Source organism: Brienomyrus brachyistius, chromosome 18 (genome assembly GCF_023856365.1).
Source record: "Brienomyrus brachyistius isolate T26 chromosome 18, BBRACH_0.4, whole genome shotgun sequence".
Taxonomy (NCBI): Eukaryota; Metazoa; Chordata; class Actinopteri; order Osteoglossiformes; family Mormyridae; genus Brienomyrus; species Brienomyrus brachyistius.
This window is the reverse complement of record NC_064550.1, coordinates 16,719,030-16,735,522: the sequence shown is the minus strand read 5'-3', so window position 1 is coordinate 16,735,522 and position 16,493 is coordinate 16,719,030. Positions and strand designations below refer to the sequence as shown.

The window sequence follows — 16,493 nt, the reverse complement described above, 5'->3', positions numbered from 1 at the left end:
CTCCAAGCTGCGCTCTCAGCTGAGTGAATCTATGTGTACTGAGAACACTATGGGATATGCGAGAAGAAGCATTCCAATGCACCTGTACTTGTGCGAATGGTAATTGAGAGGCGTAATGGGAGCTTCAGCACGCCTGCATGCAGCTCATCTTCTCAGGTGAACCTGAGACACGCAAGACAAGCATTAAGAAACCAATCAAGTGCTGTTTCTGCTAGCTGTGCACTTTTCTTAATTTGCCTTGCTCAAGGATGCCGTAAATTGGCTGACAAGCTCGAGGCTAGGAAGAAATCCGAAAAGTACAGCACCTTCCGCTGATTTGAGGCATACTCCCCTTCCTGCCTTAAGGACTCCATTCCCCCACACCGTCTGCACTCCCCCGTAACTCATAGCCCCCCCCCCCCCCAATACCATCACCACCGCTTGAGAAGTTTTTGCCCTCGGCATTTACGTCACTGAGAGCTCTTGTTAGCCGACGAGGTGGGGAGGCCGCTACCCACGGACTCCGCCGGGCCCCAATGAGCTGGCCCAGACTGTTTGATCTGCTCCGTGCTTTAGGACTTGCTCGTCAACAAAGCTCTTACTACCCGAGTTTCCGTTTCATGTTCATGTCTCCATTATTCGGTTTCCGGTCTACGTGCAGCTTGCGGATTATTTCGCAGTTGTGCTGAACGCATCGCAAGTGTTATTGAAGTGGCTAGACCAGCTGTGGGGTGTGCTGACCCGGTTATCACAGCTGCTGCTTATTGGTCACATCTGTGTTCATTTTCTCGCTGCCTCCTTTTGGACATCTTCCTCCATATCTGTCCATCAAAACAGAATGACTCGCCCCTTCAGCCACACCGGCCACGTAAGCCACTTCGGATGAGAGCTTCCGCCCGAAATGAATAAAAATGTGAAACACAAACACCATTGATTCTCAGTCAGAGCTTAGATGCCAGGTTGCCATGGTTACCCTGCATGCTCCTGGGATGCTGTTGGGCTTGTCTCTCCCATTGAGAAATTAAAAAAAGAAGAAACAACTGCCAGAACGATAGAAAGATCTGTGTGTAACTGAGGCAAAGTAGCAGGTTAGAGGAACAGAGTAGTGTGGGATTATGTGTTAGAGGGAATGAGTAGTGTATGGCTGTCGGTTGTAGGGCACAAATACAGTGTGGCTGTGTGTTAGAGGGAATGAGTAGTGTATGGCTGTCGGTTGTAGGGCACAAATACAGTGTGGCTGTGTGTTAGAGGGAATGAGTACACTACAGCTGTATGTTGGAGTGAGTACTATATGGCTGTGCATTATAGGTAACAAATACAGTGTGGCTGTGTGTTAGAGGGAATGAGTACACTACAGCTGTATGTTGGAGTGAATACTATATGGCTGTGCATTATATGCAACAAATACAGTACAGCTGTGTGTAAGAGGGACACAGCTGGGTGTTTTACAGTAAAGGGGTGTTTAGAACTTTACCAGGGTACCTTTTGAACCTCTGTTCCTTCAAGTGTGAGTGTCACAACCTGAAAAATGCACCCATAACCCTCTAGAGAGCAGCGTTTCCTGAGATCAGGTACAGAGAGCGCGACATGAAGGGCCAAGAGGGCAACGGGGGGAAAGGGTGTGAGACCGGAGCAGGTCGTAAAGGCTTTGATTAGCCCACGGACGGGGCACATTCATCACATACAGTCTGCTGGCACCCCCTCCCCCTTCCGGTTTTATCGCCGGAATGCCAGGAGCGTGTGTGCAAGCTGAATGATCCTTCGCTCCCGCTTTTTCCTTTCCTGCTGGCAGGATGTTATGGCTACAGGCTGAAATGGAAATGACTCTCCAAAAGAGTAACCAGCTGACAATCATCACCTCTGTCTGTTAGACAGTTAAAGATGCTGCTTAATGTCACTAAGAACACTCACACTGAGGAGGAAAAATGGATTCTTTTCTTGGTTGCCCATTGAAGAACCATGTACACATACAAAATATCCCCCAATTAGCAGTCAGTGATGCTGGCTTTTAAACATATTAGTAATGAACAGTATTTAATTTGATTACTTGGTTGTCTAAAGTGATGACAGTGTAAGAAAAGAAATTAACATGTTCTGAAACTTTTTTGTAATGTCCTCTTCACCGGAGGCAAAAGCAACTGCTAGCATGAGTTTGCTCCATGGGAGAGGGGAATACAGTAATTAAGCACAATTAAGCATAATTAATCAGTGAACTTTAGTGGCATCTTGAAGCGTTCAGGAGGGAGGTTCATTCCCTTCTGCATGGGTAGTCCCAAGCGTCGAGAGAGGATTGGAATTGCTTTTGGTGACGCTCGTGCAATGTTAGCGCTGAAATTGCCTTGCTCATGAAAGAAAAAAAAAATCCATTAGAAGTCTCTCAACCTTAAATTTTTTTTTTTTGCATCAGGTTTTTTCGCACAAGGCAGCAGCTGTGTGATATGTTTCACATTTCTAGAGTTCTTTCAAATAGATGTTACGGTGTTTTATTTTTTCTTTGCGGTGCAGTGTGCTTGAGTAGCGAGCGATAACATTCTCCGTGTGGTAACACAGCCCCGGAGGAGGGACAAGGAGCTCATTTTCTGAACACCGTGCAGTGTTGGGGGGCATAAAGCTGCTTTGATTCGCGCACCGTCAGGAGAGTGGCGGCTAGCTGATGGGACTTGTCGTTCCTATTAAATCTGAGGCGCAGGGTCTCTCGTGAGAAGCAGCATTGCTCCCATGTTACATCATGCGCCGGGCCGTCATGCAACGGCCAGGAACCCAAGCCTGCTCGGTGTAATCTGTCGTGCGAGGTTGGTCCGCGACCCTGAGGTGACCCAACAGAAGTTGGACCTGCTGCATTCACTCAACGCAGTGTGTAAAGTAACCACCCATAGTGGGGTGTAATGATAGTGCACCATACATAGGGCTGTTGCTTTGCCCACATCTTCTTCCTAGCATCCATCGGTCATACTTCATAACTTAGCGCTGCCTGCAGCATTTCTCTTGTGATAATGGACGAGGGTCTGGCCTGTCCGGCAGAGTGTCAGTAGAGCTTTCAAACCCACATCTCAGGGATAAGATTCTGTCTCCAATATATACATTATCGGGATTGTTTATAGAGGGTCGGTCTAGGTTAGGGTTTCCCAACCTTTTGGTGTCCTCAGGTCAGTGAAACTTGCCGACTTGTTTTTCTAGATGTGATTGGAATGTACAAGCATAAGGGGTCATTAAATTATGTGTTGCTGGAGGAGATGCCCTCAGCAATCCATGGCCCTTTGGAATACTGGGCATAGACCAGTATCGATGCGCAGATCGGAGGTTGGGAACTCTTTGCCTAAGTGACCTGGGAAGAGGCTATGCCCCTTCACTTGCATACGGCCAATCACCAATGACTGATGATATCCTGTTTTAAATGGCGACAGCCCACATGCACCCAGCTGGTATGACCCATTTATAGACTCGCCTCCCATTTTGGTTTTCCTACTGGTTTCTCTCATGTCAGAGCAAATACCGCTATATTCTGTGTTTGTTCCCCAGTTTGATCCCATTCCGTCCCCTCATCCTCAGGTCACGTGGATCAGATCAGCATCCCACGCAAATCGTAAATCCTGCCTGGCGCGTGACCTTATCTGAGGCAGCTCACGTCGGACCGATCATGTAACATTATGCTGTCTGCTTAAATGGCTTCATTAACACCCCAGGGACTCAAGGGAAAGATCCCTCCGGAATAATAAAGTTTTAAACAACCCAGAAGAAGAATCTGGATGTGTAACCAACTGCAGGAGGTTTAATTCCCACCGGGGAGCTGCTGTCGTAGCTCTGTGTAGGAATTTGAACTTGAATATACCGTGTTTTGGCCTCCTTGGGTAGCATCCACTGAGAAATGCATAATGTAAGAGTCTCTGGCTAAGTGGACCAGTTCAGTTAGTGAAATATGAATGCAGAATATGTATGTGAATGAAAATGTGGGGCGTGTTTCAACTCCTTAGGCTGCCTCGCCAGGGCTGCTCTCAGACTTCATGCCCAACTCTTTCCGCAGAGTGCCGGATAGTGAAGTCCACGTCTTATGGCAAGATCTCCTCTACACGTGCCAAGAGCGGCCCCAGGGGCACCACCCAGGCCAGAGGTGGCAAGTCGCCCGCTTCCACTGGCTCAGGTAACAGCTGTTCAATGGTGCATGTCTGCATGTGTGAAGTTGAGGATACATATTTGTTGTTGCATTACTGTATTGCAGATGGTGGCCATTTGATTAGGCGCACCTGCTTGTTAACGCAAAGAGCCTGCTCCTCCAAGCAGTGAATCATGGGGCTGCAACTAAATACATACAGGCAGGGTCAAGTGGTTCAGTCACTGTTTGGCTAAGCGTCACAATGGCTGGGGTGCATGATCCAAGTGATTTTTATTGTTGCTTCTTGATGTCACACTTTGTGATCCCGGCATCTCAGAAACAGCCACCTCCCTGGAATTTTCAACTGCTGCAGTGTCTAGAGTTTACGAAGAGTGGTGCAATAAACAAAAAACATACAGTCAGTGACAGTCCTGTGGGCGAAAACAACTTGTTAATGAGAGAGGTCAGGGGAGAGTGGCCTGCCTTGTTAGAGCTAATGGGAAGGACGCAAGTGCAAGAATAAGAGCGCGGTACAACAGTGATGTGCGGGAATAGTTCGCTGAACATTTAGCTTGCAGTTTCTGGAGGTAGAAGTGGATCCTTACTGGTACTAGTTGGAAATACCTAATATAGTGGCCGCTGAGTGTGTGGGACTGCAATAAACTGTGTATCTGAAAGTTTGCAATGTACAATTTTCCTCATTCAGATGCTCCTCTACTTACGAACAAGATACGTTCCAAACGGCCGTTCGTAACTTGAAATGTTCGTAAGCCGCTATTCATCATCATTTTAAGGGTATACTTGAGTACAAAGAACTAGGATGCTGTGAGTACGCACGCTGCGCTGCTGCGTGGCGGGAGTAGCGGCCAGAAGTCGTACTTGATGGAATTGGCACGCAGGAAAAAAAAAAATGATGTTACGGACAGAAAACTGGAGCCCAACGAACGCAACTTGGACTTACAGTCCTCTTCGTTTGTATGTCTGAAAGTTCTTTCAGTTGAAAGCCGGTCTTAATGCAAGCGCAAATAAGTAAAGTTTCCTTGTTTACAGCTATGTGCCGGTTTTAAGAGTCGATCACTCTTTCTCCTTATAACAAAGGGCATTCTTCATATAAACAGTAAAAAAATCCAAATAAACTCCTTCTTATGCCTGTATGTGTGTGTTTGTTGCTCTGTATGTGTGAGAGACACACTCCAGGTATACAAAGCGTGTGCTGGACTCACACAGGTGGGGGGGGGCGGGGGGGTCTCACAATGCATGTGGTTTGGCAAGAAGACGGTGCGACAAAAAGCGTAATTAGCATTTACATTGGCTCAGCCAGCCAGCGGAACCTGAGCACATTTGTTGAAGTGTGGACGCCTCAGAAGCAGAGAGCTTGTTGGGGTTTGGGGGGGGTGAGAGAAGACCACAGGAAGAGAGGGGGTGGAGGGTGTAGGTTGTTGAAGTCCAAGTGGGGCAGCTTACCCCCTCCCCCTGAAGGGGGCTGACTGTGGACGACACAAGGAGCCCGAGGATTTTGCGGCTGACGAAGGCAGGCAGGGAACACAATGTCTCTTCCGTGTTCTGCTTACTTCAGCGAGGACTCAGCAGCTCAGCTGTCTTACATTCCCTAACCCTCCTTATTTTATTTCATCTGACAGTGCTCTCTATATCCAGCCCCCTCCACAGCAACCTTCACGGTCACCTTGCTGGAGATGCTGTTGTTTCTGCGGGAAATGTGGATGTTTATTGTATACATCCTGCAAGGAGGGAGAGGTCTGTCTGGCTTGTATGTGCTGCAGTAAGTTAAATTGCAAAATCTAGAAATGTTCTCGCAAGCAGCCTGGTCTTCAGAGAGACCTTGGAGTTGATCAGCAGTGATCTGTTGGGTTTGGACATGTCTGTGTGCCTGGACCACATTTAGCGATACGAGTTTTTATTCGGTGAGGAATTACTGATGGCTACAAATACCTCATGGGCCTGTCTCGCCTCGTGAGTCCCTCTGTGCATCACCACTCTCATTTACCAGGCAGTCTAGTGTGGCTGCTATGTTTTGCATCCTAAGTATGTTTTGTTTTCTGCACACGTGTTTGTCATCCGAGGCCAGACGAAGTGTTCAAAACTACGGCGGAAACTTACAGACGGAGATGTAAAGAGGAGGAGGGCTTGTGACGGAATCACTGTCCCCGGCGACTCTGCGCGAAATTTAGATGAGATGACTGCTGCAAGAGGAGGAAAAAGTACCTTGTGGTTGCCAAGGAAACTGGAGCCAGGCGAGGCAAGCGTTGATGCTGATGCCCATGTATGGCACTGACTTCCTGTCTGCCGGAATGCGGATCATAGCGGATCTCAGGGATGGGTGCTTTTTGGACCGCATTGGTATTCGGATGCGCACGGAGCTTCGGATGCGTCTACGCTCAGTGGGTGATGGGCGAGCAGCACACGAGGGCCATTCCTTATCCACTGGCCGTGTACAGCTCACGGTTTGCTGTTATGTGGTTTGACCTGACTGCTGGCCTCATCGTGCTGGTTGTTATAAGGAATACAAATCAGAGGAGGGCAGGAAGTAGATTAATAAGCAGAATTATAGACATTCTTAAGTCATAGGTGTTGAATTTAGAATGTAATATGCATAAATAAAGTAAAATAATAAATTACAGAAAATAGAGCTACAAATATATATATATATATACACACACACACACACACACACACACACACACACACACTCCTTCAGTGTTTCCCCTAGGTTTACAGCTTTTGGGGGGAGGGGCACTCACAGGATTCATGGTGTTCATGTGTATCTTTTAATGACAGCAGTCAAAAAAAACGCAGGTATTTTCGTCTGCTTTTCAGGTGGTTGACGCGACTCCAACGCGCTCTCTGTCCGCTGGTGGGAGTGTGCTCACCTGTGTGTGCTCCGCCATGTGCGATACAGAGAGGGGAGGAGAACTGAACGCGCGACCGTGTAGAGACAAAAATGACAAGCTGCCGGGATCTGGCGCTATATAGAAAATTAAATAAAATTAACTTCACCTTCAAGGTGGGGGCGGGGCGCCCCCTAATATAATGGTAGGGGAAACACTGCCCTTGACTTGTGATATATGCAACTTAGAGTTGATGGTACTTACGACCATCATGCCGTTAACCCTTATTGTAACCTTAATAAATAATTGTAGAATAATAAAGGTTGATGGCACTTATAACGTGGCTGTTTGTGCTGTGGCACCAGGAGATGTGGTGCCTGGCTGCTCTCGCTGCGTCGCTCAGTATTTGGGTGTCGGCGTATGTATGCAAACAGAAGTGTACATGTCGCCTATTTCTGCTTCGTTATGTTTCAGTTGATACTATGCCGTCGCGTAAAAAAAATGCCAAGAAAAAGAAAGTCTGTTTTTAATGCAGTACTTCAGCATTGTATAATGCTTCACTTATGGCTTGTTTGCCAGAACAAGCTCACTATAAGTCACGGAGTTTATGTATATATCTAGGTGTATATAATATTATATATATACAGGGCTTAAATTGCAGTTACAGCTGCACAGAAGCTTAAGCCGTGGTAGTCACTCTGTCCTTTTTTATCCCCCCCACCACTCCCTGCACTACTTGAAGAGCAAATTTTACATGGAGCGAAAATACAGTCCCCCCCCCCCCCCCCCCGCCATTAGAGAAGTTTCAGCTTTATGTAACGCTGTCTGCCAGCAGGTTGCTGTCCTCTGCGTCTGGGAACATTATGCTCATGGGGCATCGGGGATCTCTGTGCAGAAGGGTACCAGCATCCCCCCCCAGCTACCCCCAACCATGCTAGCTCCTGTCGGCGGGAAATGTTCTGGAACTGTTAGAGAAGTGTTGCACATGGACCTTGTGATGGCAGCCCTGCAGGGTGATCCGCTGCCAGGGAAACCGCTGCTAGGGAATCAGCGGAACATACATAGCTTCCCCTCCCCCCCCCCGATGTCCTCCTAATGAGCTGGTCCAGGTTCCAGAGAGATCTAACAGATCAGAGCCACTGTTCACCATGGTCAAGCTGCTCGTTAAAGCTCTTCCAAATGCGTAGTCCGGATGCGTGATCAAGGATGGAATGTCCTGTATCCTGCATCTGTCCCTGAGTGAGGCCGAACAATGTTCTGCCAGCAGTGGTTGGTCCGGGTCAGCAGATGAGTAGGCTTCCAGCATTTTCTGAGCGCAATTCTTGGCTACACTCAACCCTCCCCATCCCCAGGCTGGCTAAAAGGTCCATGTCCTTGTCCCCACACATCTCAAACTTACATGGTACACGGAGTGCTTTTATGCAGCACTGCAGAAATGTAGCCCGGCACTTCACTGTGTTGGGCTCACGAGGTTCGAGTTGCTCACACGCTGATGCCACGCTCGGCAGTAGAGCCTCCTTGGCGAGCAGTGCAGGTTCTCTAGAACCTAGAAGCAGGTGAATGACGTGCTGCGGTCGAGGTGACCCCGGGCCGGATCAGGTCACCTTGTCTTTCACATAATCCAGACCAGGGCTCTCTAGGGAAGAGCTGACTTTGGAGAGATGATCAAACGAGTCACAACGAAGACAGGGCTTTGTGACAGGGGAGGCTAACGTCAGGGTGTGGCCAGTAAGCCGAGGGAATGTGTGCATAAGCAGAAAGAGGCTGTCCGGAGCTTACTGATTATGGGGATGCAATAACTTACTGTAAGGACTGAACACAGGCCTTTAGAGATGAGTTTGTGTCTGGGACTATTTCAGGCCTGGTGACAGCCATTGTGGGCAGTGGTGGCCTAATGGTTAGGGAAGTGTACTTGTAATCGAAAGATTGCAGGTTTGAATCCCTGACCAGCAAGGCATCACTGAGGTACCCTGAGTAAGGTACTGCTCCCCGGGTGCTGAATTAGCTGCCCCTGTTATGTCACATTGGCACATATGGGTTAAATGCAGAGAAGACATTTCGTTTTCTGTGGTGTGTTAACAATGACAATTAATCACTAAATTCTAAAGAAAAATAGTATGCGGACAACCTAATTAATTTGAGGAATTGCCTAATTAAGCCACAAGCATTGCTGACACAGGTGTTTCATTAAGCACAAACATCGGCAGCAGAACGGGTGGTTGTACAGGAGAGGTTAGTAACCTTCCACTTGGCACCATCATGGGATGCCATCTTTCCAACGAGTCAGTTTGCCACAATTCTGCTCTGTTAGAGCTTCCCTGGGCAAGTGAGGTGATTGCGAAGGTCAAACCATCTGGGGGCAAGTTCAGCAGTAAAGCCGTCGGCCACACAAGCTCACAGAAAGGGACCTGATCACCCAACATCAGTACCCAACCTGAATGGCAGCAAATCCCCCCCAGGAACGTTCCAACATCTCATAGAAGGAGTAGAGCCTACATAATAACGATTACAGCAACAATGGGCCGACCAACTTCAAATTCATACCCTTGTTTTCAGAATGACATGTTGGACAAGCTGGTGTCCACATACTTTTGGCCACATGGTGTGATACAGTAACAGATGCAATCCCCTTTGGTAATTAAAATACCATGTGATGTCACATGCCTGACGTTATGAAATGAACATTTTTTCGATATAAAATGTCTTTCTAAATTGACAGGGGGGGTAATAATAACATCTGTCTCACTTTCCCAGTCACTGTCATCTGACTGTGAACACAGTTTTGCTTCTGCACCTTCAGGGTATCCACTATACCCTGGGGGTGTCCTCGGAGGGGTCCCTCGGCCCCTGTAGCCCAGCTGCCTTGTTTCACCCTGTAGATTCTATAGCGTTTGCAAAACCGTTTTGTGATCCCCTTTATTCTATCACCCGCCAATCCCCGAATAAGCCTCCTAGAGCTACCACAGTCCTTCATCGGATCCGCAGCACTGAACTCACGGCCACCAAGCTGGCCTCATAGCCATCAGAGGCTCACGGCATCTCAGGATCAAACGCACTGTGATTAGTATAGATACCATTCATGTTGTTTTGTTGAACCGCGCAGTTTATTGCACATGTGTCACTCTGGGGCTTTAGCTGAATAGAGCTTCAGAATGTGATTAAGCAGCCAGTGTGAGTCTGCAGTCGCTAGGCAAGCACACTGTGTACTGGCCTAATGACACCTTCCAGTGGATCCCCGAATGAAAACCTGTGATTCACCATTTAGCTCCTTAGCCCAGCCCCCTTTTTAATACACGGAATGATTGTAGGACCACAGGGCTACTCTTACCATGTAGTCCAAGCAAAACACTAAACAGGAAATCGATGATTTATTTCTAAGTAGCCTTTGCAGGACGAAGCAGGGTGTTTTCAGTGAAATAAGTGTAGCAGGCTGACCTAATTGTAAAGGATGGAGAGACCAATGACTCAGAAATATGAAGGCAGGAGTCTGGAGAGCAAACATTCACCACAGGAGACCTGTTTACATCCTTCAGAAAGGTACTTCACCCAAAAATGCGGAATTACCGAGCGACATGTAGAAAAGGGACATTACATATGTGCTTACATTGGCTGAAAGAATCTGCGCAATGCTGCTTTTCAGAATCGCTTTATTCAACCACATATTCAACGGAGCAAGGTCTAGTTCACAGGTCATGCTGGCTAAAAGAGTTATGAAAAGACAAGTTATGGCTTTTATTGTCCTGCTGTGGGTACAGGGAGACTTCGCTTTGTGCAGTGCACAGCTTTTTTAAAAATGTTATACCTCTTTGGAGCTGCTGCTGTCATGTACCAGCTGTCCTGTACCATATTAGCGTAGTCAGACATGTACCCCCGTTTTATTTGTCTTTTCATTGACACTTTCTTAGGAGAATCTTGGCCCCAGTGTAGCGCAGTTAAACATGCTGCACCACTGGTAAAGCAAAGGTGACTTTTTATACTGTACAATACAGGTGTCAGAGCTGTGGTGACTGAGTAGTGTTTAGTCAATGATAGAAGATTGACGTTATCATGCTATTAAGGTGGTAAATTGTGCCAACAGTTTGCAGTTAATTGAACATGGATGCAATTATAACAGTGAAGCTGGAAGCTATGTGTAGTTAGAGTGTGTCAGTAGTGATGTTAGAGGTAACTGTGTAGTATGTCACTGTATAGTATACGACAGTGTGCAATTAGAGGGCGGTGTGTCAGCAGTGAATTAAAGGGCAGTTAGATGTCAGTGTAGTGATATAAGAGACGGTGTGTAGTATAACCAGGACAGTGTGTAGTTTGAGGAAAGTGTGTCAGCAGAGAAGTTAATGGGCAGTGAGATGTCAGTGCAGTGATGTTAGAGGGCACTGTGTAGTATAATCAGGAGAGTGTGTAATCTGAGGAGAGTATGTCGGCAGTGAGATGTAGGTGCAGTGATGTGTCCTCGTGTAATCCAGGAAGTGATGTCAGCGGGCAGCTTGTAGTGCGCAGTGAGTTTAGTGGACGGTGTGTAGTGTAACCAGGGTTGTGAAGCTGGAGGCGCTGCTGCATAGTCAGCAGAGGTAAGTAATAAGTAGGCGGTGTATTCAAGGCAGTAAAAGGATTCTTAAATGCTCCCAGTCAAATCTTAGTAGCAGCTGTCCTGGTTGGGGAATTGAATATTTTGATGAAACACCATAAGTAGCACACTGCTGAATGTGAGGAAGGGGGCGGGGGAGAGCGAGGAGGGAGGCTGGTCCCATCTCCTGGGTTGACTCCCCTCTTTCTCTGCATTTGACGTAGCCTGTTTGTCCACCTCCACTTGGGAGGAGATGAATGAGTGATTGCAGTGCTGTGTACCACCTAAGTCCTCCCAGTCACACAGAGTATATATGCGAGGGCTTTGGGAGGTGCAGTTAACACACCCCCCCCCCCCCCCCCCCCCCCCCCCCCCGTATCGGCGTATGCTGGGGCGTCACTGTCCATCACACAGACTCACCTTTTACGTAATACAGACCCAGGTGTGACTTCTTCATTATTATTGTTATTATTTTTAAGGCAGCTGCGGTTTGAGGCGTCCACACGCCCCCACGCGTGGAGTGCGGCGCTGCCTGCTAATTTTAAAGCGGTGACACAAGCCGATTTAATCCGCATATCTGCAGCGAGTGACGGAATCCAGTCGCGTTCATGCTATTGGAAAAAGCCAGAAAAAGATTAATCCACAGAGCAGCAGTAGCACATTCCTGCATATAAAAATAACCCAACCATATTCATTTCTTTGAAAGGGGAGTGAATTCTACAGGTTCCATCTCTTTTGTTTAATATACAACATGCTTTTAACAACAAAAGGCGGTGAGCATTAACTGGGAGAAGAGGATCGATATTCCAGTAAAGGAGTTAAATAGGCATTAGAGTAGCTCTAAAGTCTAGTCTATCCTGCCCAGAACGCCATTCTTCTGATTCTTATCTACCTTTGACAGGGGGAGTAATAAAGACTGTTTCTGTGCTCAGTATTTAAAACACTCACAGGGACCCTATCATTCCCCATGCTGATGTTGGGCTTTGCTGTTAATGAAATCTCACATGATACATTTTATCCATTTCAGTGTAAAGGAGGGGATGAGGGGGGTAAGCGTCATAGAGCGAGTGACCTGTGCACCCGCCTTCCTGGGGGTGGTCAGGGAGTAGACGGGAGAGGTGTGATTGTGCAGCCACTTCTGTGATACTCCAGTGGTGGGAGAAGGAACGGCAGGAAAGAGCAGCTGGCAGAACCGCAGCGGATGGGGGCAGGTTTGGATGTCCGGAGTAAAGTGCACTGTGTGAGTCATCATTTATCCGGCCGGGCAGAGCTGAGGGATGCGCATGTGCGCTGCGTTCAGCCCTAAACCGAGCTTGGAGGGGCACGGAGCGAGTAACTGGACAGGAAGATCCCACTCTGCCGTTGTGGGGTCTGTTTGAAGGGAGTTATGCTTGTGATGTATTATCAGCCTCACTCGACCCTAAGCGCCTGCTCGATAAATAAATGTAAATGCGCCAGGACACACTCCACTGCTTTGAATGTTATGTAGTGGAGCCAGATGGAAAAGGGCAAAAGTTCCAGAACTGAACAAGCCACACTGGTATAAAGGTAGAAAGGCATTGTTCTTTCTTCCCTTCAGTACAAAGTGCCAACACTGCTGATGGGTTAGTGAATGGCAGAGCACGGGATGAGACTAAGTGCCTTGATGCTCAGCATAAATTACTGAACTATCAGTTCCTAGCATTTTAGCGTTGAAGCCTGCCCAAGTTTACTGCTGTTGTAATGTGATCCATGCTTTCAAAGGGACAGCAAAGGCATGTTTTTTCTAGGTTTCTTTACATTACTGTGCAACTCTTTGGCAGTCAAAGAAAATTATGTTGAATTTATCTTTGTGTTGGTGTAAAACTATGATATTATGCCTGTCAGTGTGATAGCGTAACCTTTTCAAAAGCTCTCCCAGTATTTGCAGCAGCAATCCAATACACCCAAGTATTTTTTTGACTCGATCACCAGCACACTCTGTTTGGTTAATCAGTGCCTCAGTGAATTATGTGACTCATCTAATTAATTAATTAATTAATTAATTGAGCTGGTGGTGAAATTTAATAAATACATGGAATGGCTGAGGTTAGGGAACTGAAGCGGTGTTTAGCCATCCAACTAGATATTAGTTTTTATTGTGTTACTGTTCATTTGCATATATTCTAATGTTAAATTGTATTTTGTTCTGAGCATGTATACACTTAGAGAGAGGTAAGGAGTATGCACTGATTACAGTGTGTAAGGAACATGCACTGATTACAGTGTGTTGCTGCACCCATCACACGACAAACCACCTCAGGGATGAGAACCTGAGTGCAGCCGTGTGGCGGGTGATACCTCAGCACTAGTCTGAATGGACATGTATAAGTTTTTCTCACATTCTGAACCAACCCCCGAGTTTTTCCTTGTAAGGTGGAGGACCTCCTTATAGGGCTGGATGTAAATTAACATCATATCCAGGATGAAGCAATTGCAGGTTAAGGGCCTTTGCTCAAGGACCCAACGGAGTAGAATCACTCCAGGCATTCACAGGATTTGAACCAGTAACCTTCCTGTTGTTGGTACAGATCTCTAGCCTCAGAGTCAGCACTCCGTCCATATACACTTACTACCCAGATAAATAGCTTTAAATGTTTCTTTTGACTGCCTAAGACCTACTGTGCTATAGATTAATAAGGGTGTTTGTCACATGAATCCAGAAGCACTTTGCTTTGGCCAGAAGATAATATGCTGGGTTTGGATCTCACTTCTGGTACTGATGAAATAGGAAGTGTGACTAGTTCCTCCATAAATCTCTCTCGGACTGTTCCTGTCCAAGATGCCCACTACACAGACCTAAGCCGGACTGATCGTTATTCAGGCCGTCCGGTTCCACTTGGTGATGGTTTCCGCTCAGCGTGTCCCAGTGACTCTAACCTGTCTTCTGAAAAAATAGCTTGTAGCATGTTTGGTGGCAACACCACCCACCCCCAACCCCCCGGACACCATGTGTTAGTTTGGGTCACACAGCTTGGTGAGTCATGTGGTGCTTCTCACTCAACAGCTAAGCTCTGAAACTCTGTGTTCAGAAGTCTTCCATAGCATATGGTGTAGGGTAGAGCGATCTTCAATCAATCGGACGGTAAGACATTAATGACCGGACTGGGGAAAGACCCACAGAAACCTACTTATGTACGTAACAATGATTAACGCAATTAGAAACAGCTGGTAACACGGGGATTCCACACGGGGTCGATGAGGGGGCGTGGCACACGAGGATCGGCACGATCGGGGCATGACAATCCGGACTACAGCAAGCATAAGGACTTATCTGTTAGCACCATTTAAAACACAATGTTGCAGTAAAGACACTGTTTTCAAAATGATCATTAAATCCTGAGTTAAACTTTATTGTAGGTAATAAAATTATGTTGGATGCTTCCTTCCACAGTGGTTGAACATATAACCCCCAGAAGTGTCTACGGTAGCCTGACAAAAGCTTCTCATCCGGCATGCTGATAGCTCACATTGAATTGTTTTTCAAATACATCATGCATGAAAGAGACCCTGTGATAGAGACACTTGATATAATTTGGCCAATCAGCACAGTCATCTAGTACGAGGTCATTCTGTTGGTTTGTGAACGTAGGTCAGATCCACGTTATTACTGGCCATTGAGGTTTTATGTGAAGTTGTCTGTGATTGTCACGGATGACGGCAACGATCGCGAGCAGAAAGCGGCGATCGTGCGGAAGGAGCAGGCTGGCAACAGTATACGGGAGAACGGGGGTTTATTCGCACAGACGAGGGCACGAACATCGACTGACATCAATGACAGACAAGGAAAACTGGGGAGACCAGGACTTAAATGCACAAGACTGATTGAAAGCAAACGGACACAGCTGGGTACAATCCGGGAAACACACGTGGGTAGGCAGGGGGTGTGGCACACAGGAGGAGCCGACGAGCAGGGCATGACAGAACCCCCCCCCAAAGGCGCGCTTCACCGGGCGCGCCAGGGAGGAGGCGACAGACGGGACACGGGAACCGGGACCTGGAGCAAAAAAAAAACAGAACCATCAACGAGAGACAGGAAACAGGACCGAGGCACAAAACACAGCCAGGGACAAGACAAAGGACAAAACCTGACAGAGGGTCGGGAAAGCAGAGAGACAGACAGGAAAGGGCGATACAGAGGGCACAGGCGGGACACAAGGGCCAGGAGTGAACGGAGGGAACACAGGAGGACGAGGAGCAGAGACGGGAGGAACAAAGCGAGGGGGAGCAGAGACAGGCGGGACCAAGAAAGGGGAAGCAAATGGAGGGACCAGGGCAGGAGAGAAGGGAGAGAAGGCGGGGGAACCAAGGGGAGCCCATGGGAGCCCCAGCGGGCGACGGGAGGCAGCCGGAGGGGCCGCAGGCGGCCGGGAGGCCGGAGCCGGAGGGGACCACGGAGGGGCAGAGGAGGCAGGGCGAGGGACCCGCGGAGGGGCCAGGGAGGAAGCAGGAGGGAGCACCGGGGAAGGGGACGAGGGAGCAGGAGGGGCCCACGGCGAAGGCCCGGAGGAGGGGGGAGCCGCAGCAGGCGGCGACGTCCGGTGGAGGGCCGGAGGTAGGGGCCCCGCAGGCAACCGAGGAGCCGCCGTCGGGGAGCCCCCCGGCGACCGACCAGGCACCGGAGGGGGGAGCGAGGCAGGGCGACGAGGCATCGGAGGGGGACCCGCAGGCGACAGCCGACCCGGAGGGCCAGGACCCGCAGGCGCCAACCGAGCCCCAGCGCAGGCGAGGCAGGGCGAGCCAGGGGGCAGGGCGGGAGGGACCCCAGTCCGACGTCTGTGCCCCCTCCCCCTGCGGGACACAGACATACCGACCCCCGGTCGGGGTCGATGTCGCCGGGGTGAGGGTCCAGGGGTCACAGGAGCGGGGCCAGGGACAGGAGCGGGGCCAGGGACAGGAGCGGGGCCAGGCGGCTGCAGTGGGGGCGCCTGCCCGGGAGCTGCAGCAGGCGGCTGCAGTGGGGGCGCCTGCCCGGGAGCTGCAGCAGGCGGCTGCA

The 16,493-nt window shown here is 48.7% G+C and overlaps 1 protein-coding gene across 3 annotated transcripts in view; it reads left to right on the top strand.

Moving 5' to 3' along the window:
* dclk1a (doublecortin-like kinase 1a) overlaps positions 1–16,493 on the top strand; it is a 64,774-nt gene that overhangs the window by 25,123 nt on the left and 23,158 nt on the right. For all 3 annotated transcript variants that reach the window (XM_048984428.1, XM_048984426.1, XM_048984431.1), the window contains exon 5: positions 4,001–4,117. In XM_048984428.1, coding sequence (XP_048840385.1) covers positions 4,001–4,117 — 117 coding nt within the window. The remainder of the gene's footprint in view (positions 1–4,000; positions 4,118–16,493) is intronic.